Source organism: Anser cygnoides, chromosome 3 (genome assembly GCF_040182565.1).
Source record: "Anser cygnoides isolate HZ-2024a breed goose chromosome 3, Taihu_goose_T2T_genome, whole genome shotgun sequence".
NCBI lineage: Eukaryota > Metazoa > Chordata > Aves > Anseriformes > Anatidae > Anser > Anser cygnoides.
Window position 1 is genome coordinate 83362119 of NC_089875.1, and position 18050 is coordinate 83380168.

General features: G+C 38.1%; 1 protein-coding gene across 3 annotated transcripts in view; it reads left to right on the forward strand.

The window, feature by feature from the left end:
• The window catches only part of RNGTT (RNA guanylyltransferase and 5'-phosphatase), a 188401-nt gene that overhangs the window by 23463 nt on the left and 146888 nt on the right, over positions 1-18050 (forward strand). For all 3 annotated transcript variants that reach the window (XM_066994542.1, XM_048049476.2, XM_013180124.3), the window contains exons 7-8: positions 4438-4547; positions 5357-5458. In XM_066994542.1, coding sequence (XP_066850643.1) covers positions 4438-4547; positions 5357-5458 — 212 coding nt within the window. The remainder of the gene's footprint in view (positions 1-4437; positions 4548-5356; positions 5459-18050) is intronic.

An 18050-nucleotide genomic window follows, 5' to 3' on the forward strand; every position in this document is an offset into this window, starting at 1 on the left:
GCTTAACAGGGAGAAATTAGTTTCGTATGTCTTAAGGCTAATGCTTCTGCTTATATATCTCAATATAAATGCCTTTTACAAGACAAAATAATACTAATTCAGGTTTTGGTCTGTTGCTGCCTCTTTGTCTTTTTTGCTGATCATCTACTGGTGTGTATTTGTGTAATTGCTTATTCTTAATTAAGTGTAGGACTTCATTTATACTGAATGGAACAGTATTGCCCCCCCCCCCCTTCCTAAGGGATAGCACTGATTTTTAAAGCTACCACCACCCTGTTACTAAATCCAAAGCTGTCACAAAACTAAGAATATGCTATTATGAAATTTAGGAAAAGTGGAATTAATTCTTATACCTAAATCAGACCTTCCAGGTGCTCCTCAATAATATTTTGCCATTTTTTAGTTAAAAAAAAAAAACAACTCCTCTGAGGCTGACTTAGAAACAAGTTGCTCTTCTGTTTTACAGAAGTTTCACCAACCCCATGTTTTCTGAGTTACATCTGCGAGAACATGATGAGATCAAAAGCCAAGCTCAAAAGAAGTGATGTTTCCTGCTTCTCCCAATTCTGCGGAGCCTGCTTCTCCACAGAAAACATGATTAGTTGAACAGTTTGTTACTGAGTGGCAGTTGGTAGGATTTTGTTGCCTTTTCTTTCGCTTGTTCATGCTCAGAGTCAGTTCTTGCGATGTGATCCTCTATTTCTTGGAATCAAATCTAAGCTGATCAGTGTCTCTCTCTTCCTCTCTTTCAGGAGATATGTTCTCTCTCTTTTTCTGATAAGCTTTGGAATGTTTCTTGGCCCCTGGAGGGCTGTCTTTGAGCGTTTTGCACTCCGTCAAGTCTCTGAGTAGCTGAAGATGGCTCTTGCCCAGATCCGGTGACAGCCACTGGGGTCAGGGGGGTGTAGGGTTGAGGCTGTGCCCACCCACCCATCCCTCCTGCTAGGGTTCAGAATCAGACCCAAGGATGTGGTGATACGCTGCCGCTTCTCCTTCCCCTGAAGTGATGGGCAGAGGGGTGTGGTGGGAAGAGCTTGGTGAGTACAGATGGTACGAAGGTTGTGCAGAGCCTGGCTACTAAGAGCGTGTAGTTACCCTGGATCCCCTAGTGCTTGTAACTCTGGGCGTAATAGCAGCTCTGAGGACCCGAGGTTCTCCTGCTGAGCTGACTGCTCCTCTGCCATCTCTGCGCCGTGTTCACCCCCTGAGGGGTTGCTCACCCCCCATGGGGGGTTGTTAGCTCAACAACAGTGCAGAAAGTCCACCAGTCTGCCTCAGTTCTGGCACCTTATCCAAGGAAATATCCTCACGAACCCTGGAGTGCTGAGTTAAGCAAGCTTCGATACGCAGGTGACTCACCTTGCTTTCCTACTGCTGCGCCTTAGCTGCTGAGTTTGTTTGAGGCCTGACCTTATTCTGTAAAAGCCTCATTTTGCCATACAGCTAAGGCTCAATTTAAGCTAGCATCTGGATGAAGTCCATGGATAACTGAGTTGATTATATTCTTAGGCTGCAATAATCAAGTGAAATATTCTCTGCCTTGACTCTCCTACTGTCTCACCTCACAACCTCATCTTCATCCTACGACCTCGAGCACTTTGCTCCTCACTCTCCCCAGTCTCTACTTGTTTAAAATCGACAGCGTTACAGGGAGAGGTTACAGGGTGCCTACTGGAGGAATGGAGAAGCCTGTATGGGGGGAAAAAAAGCAACACAAAAGCTTGGCTTGTTTGTCCAGTTGTAAGCAGTGTTGTTTCCTTAATTCTTTCAGACTTGCACCTTTCCTCAACCCTCAAAACCTAATTGTGTGTGTATATATGTCATTGTGTGCATCAAACACATGCTGCCTATGCAAGAGACCCTGCTGCACCTGGTCAGGTCTTTAAAATAAAAAAACAGTTGAAATTTCTTACAGTAAACAACCAAACCAAGCAAGGTGACTGGAACCAAATTAGTGTGTATACTTCCTATGTGCTGTGAAGCTAATGCTTTTGTAATTTTGAGTAATGCACTTTAACTTTTTGTCTTTCTTACCATACAGAAATTTTTTTTAAACTTCTCAAAGTTATAGTGATATAATATCACACTTGGGATACCACGTGTAGAAGCAGCATGCAGCTGATTTCAGTTCACACGGTTACTTGATTATATTGTGCATTCTGATATTAGCAGCTCCGAACCAGTTGTGTATGTGCATAACTCTCTTAATCAGATAATCTGCAAGAGAGTTTCAAAGGGCAGGCACTGGTTTCACATTTGACTTTTTTTTTTTTTAAAAAAAAAAATCTTTGCTGTTGCCTGCTTTTTGCTTTCACCTTAGCAGTCCCTACTGGCATTGCACTCTGGCGTTCTGTGAAGCAAGTCACAGCCAGCTTCCTTTATTTCAAGGTCCTCTTAACCGCTTATTCAGAACCCACACAGCATGCTGGCCAGGCATGTGTGGCTGTCTGTCTTCCCTGCTGAGTCACCTGTGTGCTGTTGCACCTACTGGTGCAAACAGAAATAATACGGGATAAGTGATGCACCAAAAGTCCGTGGAGCTTGACGTAATTAAGGTTATGGACTAGCTTTTTTCTTTAGGATATGCTGTTCTTAGAACATGACTTGGTGAGGCAACTGAGCCAATCTTAACTAAACGCAGGCTGTACTGAAGACTCCGGTTCTTCTTTCCTTTCACTCCCTGTGTTCCTTCTGCTTCCCTTGTGCTGGCTCCAGCATTGACTCATCCTATGGTGAGCTAGTTTTGGATACTAATTTGGCAGAATATTACTAATTCACGTTGTTATTTTTGCCAACTTAGTTCTGAGACTTGCTCAAGGGTAGAACAGATGAGTGCAATGGTGTGTGGAAGGGGAAGGGAGCAAAAAGGCTCCTTTCATCAGTAATACAGAGCTAGATTTGTTAAAGCAAGTTGCAAGCATTTTAGAGAACAGGTAGGAAATGCTTCTGGCTTCATTTGCAGAATTCATAGCTCAACAAGTAAAACGTCATGCTTTGATCTTCTTTGAGAAGCACTGAGATTTTGATACGCTGTTAAAATAAATCTGGTAGGTCTGGAACTTCCATAGAAATCTTCAGTTAGGTTGGTTTCTCAACGTGATGGCCTTACTGTGTTCTGTTGTGCAGAATTTGTTGTTACTCCGCTCATCATCAAGCCTTTTCGGGAACACAAAGGTTATTTGAGTTTGAGTCTTACTTCCAGTGCTCTTTTATTGACCTCTACTGAGACTCTTCTGTGACATTCAGGATAGCTTTTACATTTTGGTAGCCTGGTTTAGATTGAGAACAAAATCATACACGTGTGTTTTCACATAAATATTTTTGTTACAGACTAGCTTTTGTTCTCTCTTTTGTTAAGAAGTTTGTCCTAGATCAACTGAGAACCCTTTAAATTTGGTGCTACAAGAGTACATTCACTCTTGCACCTTTTTGCCCCTACAGTGTAAGTTTAAGTTTTGAAACATGAAATGTGCTAGATACCTAAAGTGGAGGTAAAATCTGTATGTTTAAGCATCTTGTACTGGAATTACCATCTAGATCTGGATAAAATTAATTATTGAATTGAAAATGTATCTCAAAGATTCTGAGGAAGAAAAGTAAGATTCCATCAGTTCATCTGCCGAGGTAAAAAAAAAAAAAGTGTCCAAAGATGTTTCCATGACTTTAGTAGGCTAATTTTTTTATACTTAAGTTTCTCTGCTGTTGTTAGTATAATTTCTGTGGATGGAGGAAAACACTGAGTTGTTGGTCTAGAAATAAAATTTATATATTAAAAATTTTATTTAATGCTTCATAGTTCAACTTTGTCTTTAGTGTCTAGTTCACTTATTTTCAGGCCATATTTTTTTTTTTGAAACATTTAAAATGGTGTCATAAAGACTTCTGCGAGAAGGACTTTTGTGACCGTTCAGCACAGTGATTTTCTCCAGGCTTACGATACCGTTTAGGTCCAGATTCTCATCCACATCCGTATGTCTGACACTACTTTATTATAATAAAGTGTCCTAGAGATTATTAATTTGATCCCTAATGCAAATTACATATGACCGATTTACAATTAAATATTTGATACTAGTGTACTTTCTTTTTAAATAAAAATTTTAATTACAAATAAAAAGAGCTGTAGCTTGATGTTAGAACTTTCTTGAGAGTTCTACAGTGCCTATCCCTTACTATTTCCTCCCTTCTTCCCTTCCTCCCAATCATTTCAATTCTTGGGTTCATAATATGGCCCACATATTTGGTTTTATTGGCAAAGTTGAACTGATGTTTCTTGGTATTTTGGGGAGTAGTAGTGCTGGACTGGAAGGAGTCTTCAAGCTTGGTATTGCTCATGAAGGTCATGTGTTGCAAAACTAGCCTGACTCTTGTATTGACATGTTCTGATATGCTTTTATGAAAGCTTACGCACTAATTTTTTTTTTTAATTTTATTTAGGGTGCAATTTTCTTGGAAGGTGTAACAGTTAAATGTGTGACCCAGGTGACAACGCAACCAAAGTTAGGAGGAATACAGCAAAAGTGCCAGCAGTTCTGTGGATGGGAAGGGTAGGAGAACGTTTAGAACTTTGTCATTTATGCTGTCTAGAAATGTGTTATGTTTCTAGTTTTGCAGAAGGGAACGGCTCATTAAAAATGAAAAGTGATTATTCTTAGATGGACTTCTACAAAAAAAAAGGTTCAAAAAACCTTAACACTGAAACAAATGAGGATCTTACATTGTCCTATAAAACAGAATGATCAACTGTGGATATTAAGAAACAAGATTTTCAAATTGCTTTTACACTGAGATAACAATGTTTTTAGATGAATTGCTGCCATGCAATTTCAAAACGCAGTCTAGTCCAAGTATTTGTGTAAAATTTAGTGCTTCTTCATGCAGTAGATTTATTTATACAGCTGCAATTATGCTTCAGTTGTAAGGTATAATACTCATTTTTATGGCCAACCTGGATTTACGTCCAATGTTAATGAGAGTTTTGGTTTTAATGTCTCAGATTCTGAACTTCTTTATAAAGCTGAAGAACCAGGGAGTTGCTAACAGTGCTTCCTAACTTTCTGAAGCTCATAGTTTTTCCAGTGCTTCTAGTTTTGAATTCAAACCTCTCTTCATCTAAAATTAAAACTTTGAAGTTCTACATAATTCATTGTTTTGTCATGAACAAATGCCTTTGTTCTTATCAGGAAAACATTTGGTTCTTCTCCCAAAATACCTTGTTGGGGAAGATGTTCTAACTCTGCCAAGTTAACCTTGCAGCAAGTCTAGTACAAGGTGTGACTTCAGTCTGATGAAAAAAATGCACTGCCTTTTGTGAGTACTTATTGCAGAACATTAATAAACATGTTTCTCTTTTTAGGTCTGGATTCCCTGGAGCACAGCCTGTTTCCATGGACAAGCAAAATATTAAATTTTTGGAGCAGAAGCCATACAGAGTTAGCTGGAAAGCAGACGGCACACGGTAAGCTCATTTTAAATGGAAAAAAAACAAAAGCACCACCTCGTAAGTTGGACGGGTGGTTTGTATTTTCCCAGAAAAGTGTATTTGCATGTACAGTGTTGTGATCCTTTGTTCAAACTTGTAGTTTTCATTGGCTGCGAAGGGGTCAATTTTTTTTTTTCTGTAACACACTACAACCTGATCAGATGATGTGTTGAATCTGTTCAATGTTAGGATTTTTGGTTTGAAACGCATCCTTATCAGAGAATCATAGAATGGCTTTGAGTGGAATGGACCTTAAAGGTCATCTCGTTCCAACCCCCTTGCTATGGACAGGGATGCCACCCACTAGATCAGGTTGCCCGGGGCCCCATCCAACCTGTCCTTGAACACTTTCAGGGATCCTTATATGTAATTTCTCCTTTTTTTCTAATGTTAGCATTTCAAAGTAGAAGAAACTCTGTATGTTACCAAATACAGAGTGACAAACACTTACTTCACTTGCAACTTTTCCTACTTGATAGCTTCTACAACTGCGGTTGCCTGTTTTGCAGTTTTAGTGTTTCAGTGCTTACTTGAATTATTGATATTAACAAAACTTAATGGTCCTGATCAAAATCACTTAACATCTTTGTGAGAAGTATGAAGAGAGAGGCTGTGCCAGCTGTTTGTTCATTGAACACTGTTACTACCATAGGTCAGTTGATGGTTGTAAATGTTTTAACAAATGCATTCAGTATTAGCTAACTCCAGCATGACTAGAATATTTTCTGTGGTGCAGTCCCCAGGATAGGTTCTCAAGCTGACTAGTTTTGTGAGATTCTGATCTGAACGTCATCTGCATGGTATCCTTTTGTTGCTTTCAGACTTGTATGAAAGAGCTGTGTCACACAGGGTGTCTTCCCTCTACCCCCAACAGTTTTGATGAGGTGTAGAAAGTATTTCCTAATCACATGGAAATAAACCCCCAAATGTTGGGTACACTGTTGTCCATGTACTCTTGCAAAAAGGTAGCGTGGCTCTTCATATAAGCAAATCTTCATCGAGTCAAATTCTGAAATTCCAAAATTGGAATTATTTTTATAGGATTGAATGTTCTTAACAATTTGGAACATTTCCGAAATTACAACCATTTTCTTGAGACCTTGGATGACTGGAATCATAATCAATGGGGAGAGATACTCTAACCTTTTTTCTTTGTTATTTCTGGTTTCAAAACTAAAATCAAGAATCCTAGATATTAATGGAAATGGTCTTAACCTATGTCACTTGTAGCATTTCGATCATGATCTTCTATTTTGTTGTGAGCACTCTCTTAAGGTAGCTAATAATGATACTTCTTACGTCATATTCAATAGTGTCTCACGGGAATGTCTTATTCAGTAGTGTCTCACTATCAGGAAGAACTTAAATTGTGTGATGCATCTAATTATTTTCAACACTTTGATGTTGACTTCTAAAATATGTTCTTTACATGCAGTAGTACTTAAGCAATTGTAATCTATGCTAAGTGGAATGACTTCACTTTTATTCACTTAAAGCAAATGAATAGATTTTCAACCTGCTTTGACTTGATTAGAAAAAAAACAATTACAGTGAACGTACATGTGGTAAGAGGAGGACTATTAGGCTTATTTGTGCCCTGTGTTTTAGACTAGCACGGGAGTTCAGTGGTCACATGAGCAGAAGTTATAAGGCATCAGTTATATGGGTGAGATGTGAGGAGATAAGAGTTCTTGTTTTCAAACTGGTTTTGTATAAAGTTATAGGCAAAAAGTTTTGCTTCAGCACTTAGTAATGGAAGGCATGCTCCCTTGCATGTGCCGAGACAACAAAGTAAAGTTGTAGTACCAAATCAGCAAATGAGGTAGGCTGTCTTCAAAAGTTTTTCCGTGCATTCATTGTTTTGCTAGGTTTGGTGCCTTCAATCGTAGCATGGAATAGCCTAGATAATGAAAAGTCTGGAAAATGTGGGGAATTGGATGTCTTATGAGAACTACCAAGTGGTTCCACACAGAGTAAGTCAGGGATCGGCACAGCTCAGCCAGAACTAAGCCGTCTTCCACTAAAAAAAGACCCCTCAGATGCCTCCCATCTGTGTTGTTTTTACTTCAGGGGTTTATTAGCTTGGGCAGAGCATGATGTGAAAACACAAAGTAAGCTCGCACTCAGTATGACATCCAAGCCTTAAGAAAAGGGTGGGAATGCTGGCCTTATCACCCAAATGCTTGTGCACACAGTTGGCCAATGTTAATGTGATGCAGGCTTTCTGAAAGTGCTGTGTTACAGAAACACCGTGTTGGGAGATCCAGGCTTATTCTCAGAGCAGTACCGTGCATTCAAATGCTGCTGAGCCTAAATAAATAAACTCAGCCATCTTAAATTGACCATGCAAAGAGCCAGATGGGAGTCTTTGCATTTATGATGCTTTTAATCCACATTCCAGATATACTATCCATGAAGTTAACTTCTAAAACTATGAAAATGTTTGCAAAGTATTAATGTCCTGTGAAGCTCAGATATTGCAATTGGTAGCCCTTGTCTTTTTGACATCTTGCTCCTTAAGGAAGCCTTTGTTTTAGGGATTGATTTATACTAGTATTTTAGTACGTATTAAAGATATTTTGTGGACATGTTTTCAAATACTCTAAGCCTGTTGCTTCCAGAAAGAGTAACAGCAAAAAATTTTGTTTTTTAAAATAATTTATTTACTGAAAGGTATTTGATATTAAAGGCAAAAAATGATTCATCTGTAACATCTCCTGTGTGCATTGCAACTGAAGAATAATCTGTTTAAAACTATGGGTCATTGACTGATGCTGTGTGGTACAATTTACAACAAATAGTAACATGTGGGGTTGTAAGCTGTTTTTCACTTTTTTTTTTGTATTTTCAATATGAAAAGCCTTTCTTTGTCATGTTGTATTCATTTGGAAAAGTGAAGTTTTAGGGAATATTCTTTTTGTCTTACTCAAATGTACAGGATGCATTCATTGCAAATAGTGGAATACTTATATATGAAATACTAGTGCACCGCAAGGACTGCCTGTCATGAAGGAAATTAAAGTGTGTATATACTCTCTTAGAGGAATTTTAAGTATTTGGGGTGTTTTATCCTGTGTTTTTAAAATTCAGAATGAATAATTAAGAATGAAACAGAGGGAACTGCTCAGTTATATAATAATAAATAAAACACAGTTATGGAGATGATAGGTATACTCAGAGAAGAAATTGGTGCTACACAGATGCAGTGTTAATGAAATTCAGCTGAAGGAATGTTATGAAAGAGATTAAAGATGAAAACCTGAGCTATTACTTGGTCATGTAGGCACTGTGTATGATAGCCACACTAATGAACAATGAAAAATGACTGGCAATTTTTACATTGGATGTGCTTCTAATTATTTTGTTGTTCTTCAGTGGTCCGGGCTCCCTGGGTAATTAAACAGATTTTCATTAATTATTCTGAATGTTTGTGTTGACAGACACGACCTTCCTCAATTTAATATTAAGACATGAGTTACTGGAGATCCATTTACAGATACCTTACTCACTTTATCTGGAAATGAAACCGCTGTTGTCACGCATCTTTGAACATATTCTGTTAAGTGCGTTAGATACAGCAGCCTAAGGCCTGCATATTGCAATGTTATTTTGCTTGCATAGTTGTTTTTGTTGTTGTTTTGTCTGTCTGTCTCTTTGGTTTAAAGAGTACTGCTGTTTCATCAGGCTGGCTGGGCTTACGGAAAAGTAGGTACTTAACTAATAACTTTATTCTATGCTTTCTCACTTGAATAAAACTCTCTCATAGGGGTTAATAACAGTATTTGCTTAGCCTGGCCAGACTTCCTATATTTCACCATTGTTAAATGTTTGCATTTTATTCCTTCAGCAGTAGTTTTCTCTAGAGGTTTCAAAGCTGAAACCCTGATTTGTAGATTGCCTTAACTGGCATATAGTATCAGTGATTTCATTGAGGACTTACATTTTTCTCCAAAGGCATCTCTTATTCCTATTGATTTCAACTGGAGCTGAACATCCTTGCTTTCTTAGTATTGCTATATTTTTCTTCCCATAATAAAAAATAATTTTTTTTAAAAAGTATTTCCCTAAACAAAAGAACATTATTTATCATTGTGCACTGACTAAATAATGTGATTCGATCAATTAAATTATTTGACATTGATTCTATAAAACATTTTGGAGATTCTATAAAACATATTCATGGAGAAATTCACTGGAGCAGTATCTTAGGCGCTTACTGAAGTGTATGAGTTCTGAGCTTGGTTTTTCGGTCAAAACTCATCTTCCCCTATTCTAGTGGACCCCCAGGTTCAAAATCTTTGGGCTTGTCCTTGCTTACTGTGTCCTGATTTCCAGTGGATGTGTCTACACCAGTGCTCTTGCCTGTTCCGTGCCTCTCTTCCAGAGCCCGTTCTTCCATGAGCACCACCCAAGGCACGTGCCTTGTTCTTGCTCCACGTTACCTTGTGGAGCAAACCAACATGTTTACTCCAAAGGGAAATACTGTGTGGTTAAATTACCTCTCCCCTCCTGCCCAGGGTGGTTTTTCAGTCTTGTCAAATTTTGTTCTCTCAAACACTCCTGAGTACTCCTGCACTGTCTGTAGGAGCATGCAGTATATACCCACAGAACATGCTATAAAGACACTCTGGTAAATGACAGCGCAGCATGCTTTTATTTTATACATTTCTAAACTGAATAAGGACAGAAGGTCTTTCAGGGCTGTCTTGCCTCCATGAGTGTCCAGAAGCACGTGAGGAAGTCCTGGTGTATAGCACAGTTGGCTGTTGGGCTTTGATCTCATGTCTTCTTTGGCTTCCTGGGAGGACTGTGATGTGTTTCACAGTGCTCCACAGAGCACCAGCACGGTTTGGCATGGAGAAGACATCCTAAGGCAGGTGTCCTTACATCCATACAGGCAGGCCTGGGAGACACCTAACTCCTGTTGGAGCCTGCGCCTTCTACAGGTTGATTCAGCTAGGCGTACAGTATATGCTTCACGATTGATCCTTGGAATCACTCAATATTTCCTTCACTGAGCTGACTAGATGTCATTAGCAAAGAACATAGCAAGCTTGTTTATAAATGCCTACGTGTGGACATGTATACGTGTTCATCTCAGGTTTAGAAAAATGATCTTCAAGATAAAAGACCTTTGAAGTTCACTTAACATTGTCTCTCTTTGGAAAAATACTTCGTTTGTGCCAGTTCTTTGCCTGCGTTTAAATACTATATGGAAGCCATTCTGTTTTCGGGAAAAACGTTTCCAAAATCGTATTGTATTATTATTAAAAAATTACTTGAGTTTGCAGTTATTTTGCCTGGTTTGGCGTGAGCTCTGTTCTGTATATTTATTGGAGCAGTTGTCAAACCTCTGGTGTCTTAAAAATCATTTTTATGCTAATCTATTCATGAGGCACCGAAATCCAAAGGACAAATTTTCCACTACTAAAATCATGCCTTTTGGCTTTTTAATATGAAATGTATGTTTTATATTAGCAATAGCTACAAGGTATGGATGGCTTTACAAATGCATCCAATTTTGTAGGGCTGGGCTTGCTGAAATATTAGTTGCTAACTGAATAAGCTAATTGTTACAGTATGTTCAAGGCGTACTGTATGACTCAGTGTTATCAACTTTGTACTGTAAAGTGATTAGCCCAGGTGGTTAGCGGCTTGCTCTATCCCTTGATACGTATCTCATTAATAATGTTTGTAGCAGATGTTTGTTCTAATGAGTGGAGCTGAATGTTCAGACAGGAGTAGGGTTGGTGAAGTAATGAGACACCAGTTTTGAAAAAAAGACTGTTCCCATCAAGAAGAATAAAAAGCTTTAAAATGTCTATAGAATAATTCAGATTAATACAGTCAAAGAGGACTAGGTTTTGTAATGGTAAAATGTGACCTGAACAAATTGCAAGCTATTAAGGGGCGTGAATTATTTTCTTACATTTATGGGAGTACATTTTTATTTTTCACATCTGTATGCATGCAGTTTTAAAATTGTTTTTATTATTTTCTACTAGTGCTATGGCTGTTCAATTACGGTAAGCCAGCTATTTAGAAGAAATGCAGAACAGGTAGTTCTTGCCAAAGACTATTATATTTGAAGAATATTCATATAAATTTGATGGCTTACAGATACCTAAATGCAAAGAAGTAGATATAGCACATAAAGCATCTGTAAGAACTCCTGCTAATTGTCTAAAAGGTTTGTAACAAAATGTTTAGAAACATCTATGAAGTTAGTAGTTTTTTTAAATAATTAGCAAATTACTTTTTTGAAAAAGGGCTGTTGCCTAAATAATTCTCATTTTGATAGTACTGTAATAGAAAATACATTAAAACTACACCTAAGTGTATGATAAACTAAGCGTATGATAAAATTGGTAGCCAAATTTTAAAACTGTTTATTAATCCAAAGCATATATGTTACTATTATTTGATAAGCCACAATAATCATGTAACTTGTGATAGCTTCCCAGATGCTTTTGGTACAAATTTAGGAAATTTTCAATTTTTCTGAAAAACTTTGAAGTTTTTCCTGCTACAGCCTCTTCAAGCACTTGTGAACATTGCTTGAAGGATGTCTACTGGCTGATCTTTTCACGCATGTTGTTAGAAGGTGATGAACGCAGAGATGAAAGTTTTTTCCCTGAATTTGCATGGTTAAGTACTTTCTTCTTTTCCTATTCTTTGGTCCTTTAGATAGTGAGGTAAAGTGTACTCACATAACTGAGAAATATCAGATTCTTAATATGAAAAGTTAGAAGTCTTTTGAGATCTGAGTAACTTGTGAAAAGGTGATCGTTTGCTGAAGAACAACTCTATAAAACCAGAGAAAACTGAGAAACAAACGTTCTGTTTTAAAAATTAGGAGGTAAAAGGAACTAGGCCAAAATAAGGTATCACAGAAGAAGAAAGGTCACCTGCCTACATAAGAATCAAGAAGACATGGCTGGATGGATTCATGGAAAAGCCATCATCCCAGAGAGGCAGGACAAAGAGAGAATGTTGAGGTAAAAACCCAAATGAAAGACAGAGAAGATGAGAGAGTAGTACTAATCCAAATAAAAAACAAATTATGCAACTGAGGACTCTTTATTAAGAATGAGAGACCAGCTTGTCATGCAAGCAAGTCTGGAGAACAGAAAGGTTGTGTTGTGGGAGAGAAGATATTAAGGTGGAGTTGAACTTGAAGGAGACTCTGGGAATGAGAAGGAATCACAGAGTGTTTGAGGTTGGAAGGCACTTCTGGAGATCACCTAGTCCAACCCTCCTGCCAAGAAGGTTACCTAGACCTCGTTGCATAGGATCGCATCCAGGCAGGTTTTGAATATCTCCGGAGGAGACATAGTTTAGTTTACAGATCTGTACAAATGACATGAACAGATTCTTATGGGTATGGAGGTTTATGGCCAGTAGTGGAAAATGCCTGAATTGGAGTTTTACACAAATGTTAGTTAATTTTTTCCCAATCTACAGGAGGAAGACGAAAAAGTAGGCTGCTGAGATTTGCCAGATGGCTTCAGAAGTGCTGCTAAGAGGAGGGTTTAGGGCTGTTCATCCCTGAAAAGCATTTATGAGTAAAAGGCTTTTCTCAAGGGGGCCTTACTTTCTGGTCCTAGATGGCTAGCAAATAAAGAATTATTTTATGTTGCATTTTGCATGTTTTGTTGTTTGACTGTGTTCAGTGTTGTACATGTTTCCAGTCTTGGGGTCAGGAAGGAGCATTTGCCTCCTAATGATGTGATGAGGTGAAGAAACCATACTAGAATTACCTGGGCATTTTTGAACCACACCTTCTTTTCTTTTCTTTTCCTGTCCTCCTGTTCTCAATAATCTTAAAAATTATATATATACTTCAGATATTTATCAGTTTTGCACCATTGATTGGTAATACTGTCTATCCCTTCCTTTGTTGGGACACTTTTTTATTGTCTGAAAGTTTGAAGGCCAGAAGTGTTGAGAGCCTTGGGTTTGGATCTGTATTAAACAGACTTTTCATGTCCAAATGAATTTATTATAGGAGTGACAGTTTGTCTGAACAAGTGGGCTTAACTCAGGTGGTTTGATTCCACATTAAATAAGCTCTATTCATAATGTGTGTTTATGTAACTCCGCAATGGACAAAGCCTCGGCTCTTGAATGCTAGTTAGAAATTGTGTGGGTGGGTGGGGACAGTTGCTGATCAGACACTTATTATTTTTATTGAATATCTCAAAGCAGTAATGGTAAGGGATTTTCTGTTACTCCATTGAAACTTTGTCAAAATGGAATCATATTTAAAGAGATTTGGACCAGAAACCTAACTTGCTGTTCCCTTATCCCTAACTCTGCACTGTTTTGTTGCATGCTACATTTTTAAGGTGTTTGGGAGGGAAATAATTTATTTACTGTGGTATATCCCCTAGTGTTCCTCCTTTATAATTGTTTTCTCTTAAAGATCTAGTTAATTTTAACTTGCTCATTTTTAAACTAGTTCTGTAGTTTTGCTTCTTACATTTGGAAGAACTTTGATTTAGGATGCGTCTGGAATCCACATGGGATTTCTTTCACTGAGTTTATTTTGAAGAATATACTTAAATGGAGATTGCATATATTCTGGATGGAAAACTGAAGTTGTGAAATCTATAAAAAATAGTTGTAATAAAGCTTTTTTCCCCCCTCCAAACAAGGTTGAATGCTGTAAATAGCTTTTGAGCACTACAGTACTAATCAGTTGTTGAGCACCTGCAGTTGAGCTTTTAAGTGTGTAATGATAACATAATGTCAAGCTTCCCCAAGAGTATAGAGAAATCACATATACGATTCTGTATTACAAAGTGAGGCTTTTTTTAAGTTTGCACCTACTCGATTTGTGCTTTCTTAGAATAGAAAATGGTATTAACTGCCTTTCTAATGGTTGATAGAAAGAACAATCTGTAGAATTTACAGCATTGTAAATGGTATTCCTCTTAATTTTCTGAAAAAGCAGATGCCTAATTCATGGTTTTATTTTCTGTACTTAGGTAGGAGAGGAAAAGAAGATGGGGAGTAGGGAGCAGGTAAGATGTGTTTTGGGACTAGAAAGGTGGATTTGTAGTAGCTGATACATCTTAATAATTCTCTCTTGTAGTCTTGTTGAGCAATAATCTTTGTTAGGATTGCAAGACTGGTATAAGCCTGTTTTTTGTAGTGTTAAATGATGAAAATAGCATCCTTACTTGAGTTTTTATTTTGAGAGTGGGGGAAAAACAAAACAAAAAACGACTTGGATGAGGTCTGATTAAGGGCACTTTATCCGTATTTAGTGTGTCCGGTATGTCAAGGTAAAGACGTTCTAGCTCAAGGTCGTTTAAGGTGAAGAAGATCTAGCACAAGGTTGCCTTTGTGATCTCCACCAGTTGACATGTTGTCGAAGAATGTGTTGGCCTTTTCTCTCATTTTACCCATCGAGTGAGACTTTCTGGCAGTGTTGCAGCAAAATAGGATTTGTCAGATTTCAGTAGCCACTCTAAGGGGAGTTGCAGATAACATGTCGGTTCTGTTTGACTGTATTGGTTAGGAATCAGGAGGAGTCTGTCTTCACAGAGAGGCTGTACGTCAAGTGAGGCAGTGCAGTGTCATAAGGTGTTAGACTGGTATCTGGGACTATTGCGTATAAGTATTGTTACTCTTAAGTTTGCACAAGAAAGTATTTTAAATAGTGATATGTATTATAGACCAGATCAAGCAGTTTCACACCTGTTGGGCTAGGTCGAAATAGCTGTGTTTTTTTTTTTTTTTTTTTTTTTAAAATCTTAATGGTTCACAGAATTGAAGGGGTTGGAAGGGACCTCAAAAGATCATTGGGTCCAACCCCCCTGCCAAAGCAGGTTCCCTAGGGCAGGCTGCCCAGGTAGGCGTCCAGATGGGCCTTGAATATCTCCAGAGAAGGAGACTCCACAACCTCCCTGGGCAGCCTGTTCCAGTGCTCCGTCACCCTCACTGTGAAGAAGTTCTTTCGCATGCTGGTGCGGAACTTCCTGTGATCCATTTTGTGGCCACTGCCCCTTGTCCTGTCCCCATACACCACTGAAAAGAGGTTGGCCAAATCCCTCTGTCTCCCACACCTCAGGTATTTATACACATTGATGAGATCCCCTCTCAGTCTTCTTTTCTCCAGGCTGAACACACCCAGGTCTCTCAGCCTTTCCTCACAGGGAAGATGCTCCAGGCCCCGTATCATCTTTGTGGCCCTCCGCTGGACTCTTTCTAGAAGATCCCTGTCTTTTTTTGTACCGGGGAGCCCAGAACTGCACACAGTACTCCAGGTGAGGCCTGACCAGGGCAGAGTAGAGGGGGAGGATCACCTCCCTTGACCTGCTGGCCACGCTCCTTTTAATGCACGCCAGGATCCCACTGGCCCTCTTGGCCATGAAAGCACACTGCTGTGGTGTGGGTGTCATTTGGTTCATTTGGTGTGGGTGTCATTGTTTTTATTTTTTTACTTCTCTACCTCCTGAAGTCTTTTTAAATCATTGAATCATTTAAATCATTGAATCAGTGTATAAAAATAATAGGTACGACAGGTCATATTATCCCCAGTTTGGATCCAGATTGACTCAAATGGCCAAAGAATGCGTTCTTACTCTAGGTTGTGGTCTCATTTATACGTGCCTAAAACAGTCACGACTCTGAGGAGAAACCACAAATAGAAGCTGTTGCTTCTGTGTCCCTTTCTTAGATGGTTAAAGAGCGCTTCCAATGTGATACCATGCCATTAAAAGTTCATTTTTTGAAATACTAGACTTGATGTTTCACAGTTTTGGAGCAAGTTTTTATGCTCATAGTTCTGAGCACTTTGAAAAGTACTGCTTAACTAATTATTCATATAAAACGATTGGAATATTTGAACAGATTGTCTTTTAAGCAAGGTCTTTTGTTTATTTATAAAGAGTTAATGTATTAAAATGCGTATTATGTAGCTTGTGCTGTGAATACTAATCTTAGAGTATTCAATTGTAGTCCTAGAATATTCTAATTAGATTGAGATAAATGGTGTGTCTCCTTTTGTACCTGATGTTCAAGCCATGAATATCAGTGATTAATGATTTATTTATTAATTTTTCTTCCTCATAGACCACTTTTGAGGGTGGAACAGCGTGTCCTGTGCTGCTGGTTCTCTTGGGAGTGTTATGGGCACATTTCATCAAGTGTAATGGATTAAGTTTATTCAGGGAAGAATGATAGTAGAGTCTGTAGAGTGTACCTATACAAATATCTAGGGCAGCATTTTCCCTTGGAGCTAGTCTTCTAATCTGTGAGCACAAATGACAGTTGTACTCTTCTGTGGTTGGTGCCTGTGATGTAGACAGAATCGACCCAGCATATATTCTGGCATAAATCAAAGTTAAGGGAACCTCCTTTTTCAAAGCTGTATATGCTTTTCTTGGCTGTTACATAGTGGACTTCCATGAGAAACAAGGTTCTCTTGTTTGGGGAAGGGTGGAATGTAATTATTTGTCATTTGATACTAAGGTTTGGTTTGGTTTTTAAATACCTCTGCATAGCTGCTGCGTTACATTTTTTGGGTTCTTTGCTTCAGGCATGAATTTCCCTTTAAATCTACAAGATATTTTCAGACTAAAATTTGTGGAGGAGGAATGCAGTCAAACAAATTCAGTCAAGCTTTAAGCTGAATATTTGCAATAAGTAATAGAATTTACTTTTGAGAGAATTCACTAGTTCAGTCAAGCTTATGTTACGAGATTATTCAAACAAGTGACAACTTTTTAGAAAAGTAATCGGAATGTTATGCTGCACAATTGTTTTCCAATAGTGTTCTTCCATCCAATGTAGAGATGTACTTTACTTTAATATGTATCTGACCACTTACCTTCATTAAAGTTTGGGTGAGGCATAGAGAATCTACTCTTTAAAATAAATCTGCTAGTATACAAGTTCTGTTACTGGATCACACGTTTTCTAACCAGCTAACAGTTCTTTTGTTTTCAACACCAGATACTTCCTATTGAAGTATTCTTAGAGTTCATTATATATTAGTTATGAATAAGTTTACCCTTTGTAGTAGGTCAAATAATGATAACAAGATAACTTCAAATTTAACCCATAAGGTTTAATATCCTTTAAGAAATAGTGCTGTGGATTTTTTGTGTCTTTAACTTAATTAAAACCTTGGAAGGCTGTCAAGAAAAATGCTGTAACGGGATAGTCTTCTTTTGACCTTGCTAAATTCTTGGTTTTAACAGCGCTGTTGCAGAGTTTCACAATCTAATAATACTTCAGATAGAAAATATAGTTCTGCATTGGTTTTTAATTTGCCATCTGTTAAATTAATTAAAGGCATTTTTATCCTTGATTTATAAAACAGGAAAAACTGAAGTTTGAACTCAGTTTAAGTTACGATATTTTATTAGGAGAAAAAATACCAGCTTCCACGCTTCTGCATTTTCCTGTGCTCCAGAGTATTACCATTAGCTCCCCCTTTATTCAAAAACTGTTTCCTTATTAATGCTGGTGCACATATTACTCCAGGTGAGGGGATGCTAGTAAATTGTGTAACGATGCAACATTATTTCTGTGTTATGCACTGTGCTCTTAGTTG